The 5,166-nt window shown below is 33.9% G+C and overlaps 1 protein-coding gene across 1 annotated transcript; it reads right to left on the bottom strand.

The window, feature by feature from the left end:
* Window positions 1–414: 414 nt before the first annotated feature.
* LOC108772330 (uncharacterized) lies at window positions 415–1,083 on the bottom strand. The gene has a single exon (XM_018537853.1). It carries the CDS (start codon window positions 1,081–1,083, stop codon window positions 415–417), a length of 669 nt encoding a protein of 222 aa, XP_018393355.1.
* Between the last annotated feature and the right edge of the window lie 4,083 nt (window positions 1,084–5,166).

Below are 5,166 nucleotides of genomic sequence, written 5' to 3'. Positions count from 1 at the left end.
ACAATGTCACAGTCTCAGGAACCTAAGTAGCTATAAACCTATAATTGATACTTAATAAGTAAATCAGTCTTCTTTGTTAGAAGTCCTATAGACACCGCTGCAAACTAACTAACAATATCATTCATCAGAGTTTGAATCAGAACTCAATATTTTTTTCTTAACCTTATAAATTTTTTCTTTAATCGTTTTCGTCGACTTTCTTTTATCCTTTCCTTTTCCCTTTATTTTCCCCTTCCCTTTATTCTTATTATTCTTGCTCATTTTTTCTTCATGCTCTCTTGCTAAAGCATCTTTTTCTGGCGTATCAGTTAAGACAGCTGATTTTCTTTTGCGATAATTGTGGGTAGTTCGTTTTCGGGGTGGAGCCTTAGGGAAAGGTCTGACTTTTGATGGTGAAAAGTTTTTTAATTTATTCTACAAGTCAGACGAACCTGGAGTCAGTAACGCTACTTCACATTCTTTATTTAGCACGCTAGAGGAATCTGGAATCAGTAATACAGTTGCTGCTGTATCCGTTGTTATGTCCGTCACGCTTATATTCAGTTCAGGAACAGATTCTAATAATTTTGTGTTTTCAAGGTCCAGCGTCAAATTGGAAACATTTTGTGTGAAATTCACAGTATCTTTCTCTGGGTCAATAGACATTGGACGATCAGTGACATAAGACGCTGCAAAGTCACTGTCCTGAAAAATATCAGCATTGAAGGGCCATAAACCAGATCCTTTAAATCCACTCATAATGTTTGCAGGGTTTAAGGCCTGTGGTAATGAATCCTTAACCACACCTGGGATATCATATATTGTCATAGTTTTTCCTGGATGATTAGTCATCCATGCTGTTTGTGCTCGGTTTACGTAGTTTTTAAATGGACCATAGACTCCCACATCTAATGGCTGCAGTTTGTGAGAGCAGTGCGGCGGAAATGACAACATGATTATATTGTTTTTCTTGGCCTTCTCAACGACTTCAATATTAACATATGAATTGTGATTATCGAGCAGTAAAAGAACGGGCTCTTCGGCGAAAGGTTTAACATATTTAATAAAATGATCTATGAATATGACAAATTCTTTTTCTGACATCTATCCCGAAGAATTGCCAACGCCGATGGAATCTGGTAGACCACCACGGAGAAATATTTCTTTGTATCTAATTCTTGGGAATACAAACATTAGTGGGATAGAGTTTCCGGCTGCATTTATAGCACATGCGAGCGTCACGAGTGTTCCTCTTTCGGCAGAAGTAATTGCACCTATTTGTTTTTGACCACGAGCAGCCACTATCTTTTTAGGTTGTTGCACAGTTGTGACCCCTGTTTCGTCAACGTTCCATATGCGAGAAGGAGTAAATTCATACTTTTGAAGTAATCTTTGATATTTTTCAAAAAAATTATTAACGTTGATTTTATTGAAAGATGTTGCTCGACTTAGTGACGTTGCTTCTGGTGTTCTTAATGATAGTCGATGATTCCTACGCATGAAATTTTGAAACCAATCCGGTCCAGCCATGTTATTCTCATGCCAGCAAGGGGGGATATTTTTTATTTCAAGCATTACAGCGCATTGGTAAGCTAGCTTTCTGACTTCCGTAGGCAATAGCCCAAAATATATGTCTGAACATTTGAGTAAATAGGAAGCCAACTTATCCTCTGCTTCTTGCGTGAATATCAATCTAGGTTTGACATAGCCAATTATAGGACATTCATTGTTCTTCTTTTTCTTAATATATCTATATAACGTCACATGGCACAAATCAAAATTTTTACTCGCTTTTCGTATGCTCGTATTATTTTGTAAAACTTCAACTGCAGCCAACTCATAGATATCTTGGCTTTTCGCTGCCCTCACCGATTTCTTTTTGTAGTTTCTCATACTAAAAAAGACACACAAAATATATAATGAAATACATTAAAGCTCACAAAACCACCCATGCAAATATAAACATCAGAGGCATATTGTAACATGTTACAACTAACCCCAAGAAATTGTTTCAACATGCCTTTGTTTCATGCTTAGCATGAATTTCTAGGTTAATTGAGGTTAATATTTATTTATGTCAATAGTAGTAAAAATCAATATAGCATAGTGAAGGTAGATATATTTAGGAACGTAATGTTCAAAATAGTTATAACAATTGATAACAATAAGTATCAAAAATCAAAGTTTAAATAAATTTTTTTTGTCATTACCTGGCTGAATTGCAGCACGTGCACGTAACCTCTCACTGCGCTACCTGGCGGAACACTGGTTGTGCTTACGTAATGCGGGCAGTTATAAGGCTAAATCATGTTAAATATTCGACGTCGAAAAGTTCAAAATCTCGGTAAAAATTGCGTGTTACTATTTACCCCTGTTACAACTAGCCCCTCGTTCCCCTACGGCTCTAAGTTTATCTTGTTATATTTTTATAAATGACGAATTTATTTAGAGTTGTATTTACATATTTAAAGCTTAATATTAAAAATTTTTGTCATTTTATTCAATATGAATAATTGAGTCATGTTTACTAACTGTTTACTAATTATATATTTATCTTATTGCTTTTTTAAAGAAACTTTACGGTTTTCTTTCAAATTGTTTCTCTCGTGTTTTAAACTAATTAATCGAAAATAATTAATCGTTTCCTATAATTTTTATTTATATTATATAAGAAAAACGACATCTAACACACTGTAAAATGTCTTCAGAATAACTTTCAGTGTAAAATTTTTGTCGATTAATCGTAAGTATATGTTTTGTCAAAGGCAAGCAATTTGCACGTTCCTAGTGCACGTGTAAACTGTCCGTCAGTCGAAAACGTTTACATATAATAGTTCTCTCCGTTTACATTTAATAGTTCGTCTCACAAGAACAATTGATAAAAGCTCGTGTCAGTTTAGATCACTTATGTCGCAAAATTCTCCAGCAATCGGTAGTATTGTTGAAATAATTAGTGCGGGTCTGCGCGCTGACGTTGAATTCCGGACAAATTCCCGCCGTGATCGCCAATAGACCATGGTCAAAGTAATGCTCCATTTGATAGTACACCCATTCGCACAGCGATTGCACGCAAGCCTACTTCCGTTTTGCATTCGACCGCGTTTGCTAGCCGTGCCTGTTGCATGTTACAGAGAATTAATTCAAGATATGTGCGTGGAACTTACAAAATACGATTTGAATCGTAGTATTGATTTTAGAATCTCATTAATTTTGACATTCAATAAGCTTGAAGGAAATTGCTTGAAGGAAATAAAAAAAAAGGGATTGTAGATAGATGCTTCTAAATTAAAATTATACGATTTCGGGAATTAAAATGGAAAAAAACAAGAAAAAAGGTATAGAATAAATATGTTTAAATATTAAATATGTATATATGAATATTATATTATATGTATATGTATTGTATATGTAAATGTATCAATCAAATTTAATTTGATACATTTCGTTAATATTAAAGTTTTCAACTTTTTGAAATATATTATTACTTTATTAACAACTTCAGTCAGTGTTCAAATTTTAATGTGTTATACAAGAAGACTAGAACCAGGAGAGTAAACTAGCGTGGTGGGGGTAGGTCAAAAAACGTCCGCGGTTATTCATTCAATGCGCAGTGGCATTGCACATTGAATGAAAGTTTGCGCATGCGCGCGTCGGTTATAACCAAGAAGTCTTGTTCTTAAGCTTTGCGTTATCAAGAAATCTTCTTGGCGTTATATAGCCCAAAAAGGTTAGGGCTAAAGACGCTTTATTTTCCCCTCATCCGAGGGACACACTTAAAAAAGAAAAAAATCTTCTTAAACCATCTTAAACAGAATGTAAGTTGTAAAAAGAAATTATACTGTATATTAAATAACTTGTTTATAGGTAAATTCTGTATTGTATACAAATTTTGGAGTATGATTACAGTAATTTTTTTTTATTTACAGAATATTATTAATATTTCCGTCGTCGTTGGAATAACATATATTGAAATATGTATGATTTTTAGTCTTCTTGAGTCCAAAATTCAATTAAACAGAAACAAGGTTTGTTTGACATGCGCAGTCACGAATTGAAAACGACTATCAGAGCGACAGAGAGGACTAATGAAGCGCAAGAGTGGGGGAAGTTATCCGCCGTCACTTTTTGGCCTACCCCCACTACCGATATTTGACCGAGTTTACTCTCCTGGTTCTAGTCTTCTTGGTGTTATAAGAAAGTTTTTATAAGAGAGAGACGTGAATATGCTCTTTACACAGTTGACTTCAGGATAGTGGATAATGAATACTTTTTGTTTAGATAGTGTAATCTTTTATTCCTACATAAACCGATGGTGATAATAATAGTCATTAGATCGTTAATATAATATTTTTATATAGTACTGAAAAAAATGTATTGAATGAAAACGATGTTTTTATTTAACAAGAGAAGCAAATTAAGTTACAGTACTTCGCACTCGATTTTATATTTCAATCTGTTTATTCAGATGTTTCGCTTTTCGAAGAAATTATGCATCCCTTTATCGTGTGTTGGAATTACAATGCATGGTATTCGAAAAATTCTATGCACGTATTGTACATGTGTGAATAATCATGATAAATATCTCTGAGCAAATATACGCCGCATTTGCGTTTTCACTGTCTCTCGCTGCACTTGTATTTGCATAGTAATTGCTAATTACCAATCAAGCTTTGTGTTGGAATGCGAATCTTGTGGGAAGTACATCGAAGCTGATTCAACAGTTGGAGATAATCACCTGCGCCCTTGATAACATTAGGGATCAATTGCAGAAACTAATTACGTCAAGTTAAGGGGAGGTTCTCATCTAGCGACCCGAAAATAAGGTAATTTTCTTGAATTTTTTTCTCATGGTAGGATGTAAATTATCAATTCTAGTTTTTTGGCACATATTTATCAAGTATTTAAATACAAAAATAAATTTTTTCGACGCTTAATATAGTGAAGAAAATGTTTTATGCGTGCTGCAACGTGACCGTGTGAAAAAAATGTTGGTTGATTACAGCCAGGATTGCGGTCGAACGGATGATCTAAAACGAAAAAATCAAAAATTTTCTTAACATATATGATATTTGTTGGAGCTTGAACCTATAAAATCGAAAAAATATCGAAAATTGAAAAAATGACATGCATTTGAATTTTAAATGTCGTTTTTTACGTTTTTGTTCGCTCTTCAAAGTGCTATAAAAA

This window comes from Cyphomyrmex costatus, unplaced genomic scaffold, assembly GCF_001594065.2.
Source record: "Cyphomyrmex costatus isolate MS0001 unplaced genomic scaffold, Ccosl1.0 scaffold1002, whole genome shotgun sequence".
NCBI classification, from domain to species: domain Eukaryota; kingdom Metazoa; phylum Arthropoda; class Insecta; order Hymenoptera; family Formicidae; genus Cyphomyrmex; species Cyphomyrmex costatus.
Note: the sequence above shows the minus strand (reverse complement) of the source record. Positions and strands in the feature narration are given on the sequence as shown.

Coding starts and splice junctions, on each gene's coding strand:
- LOC108772330 (XM_018537853.1), bottom strand. CDS start 1,083: ATGTCAGAAAAAGAATTTGTCATATTCATAGATCATTTTATTAAATAT.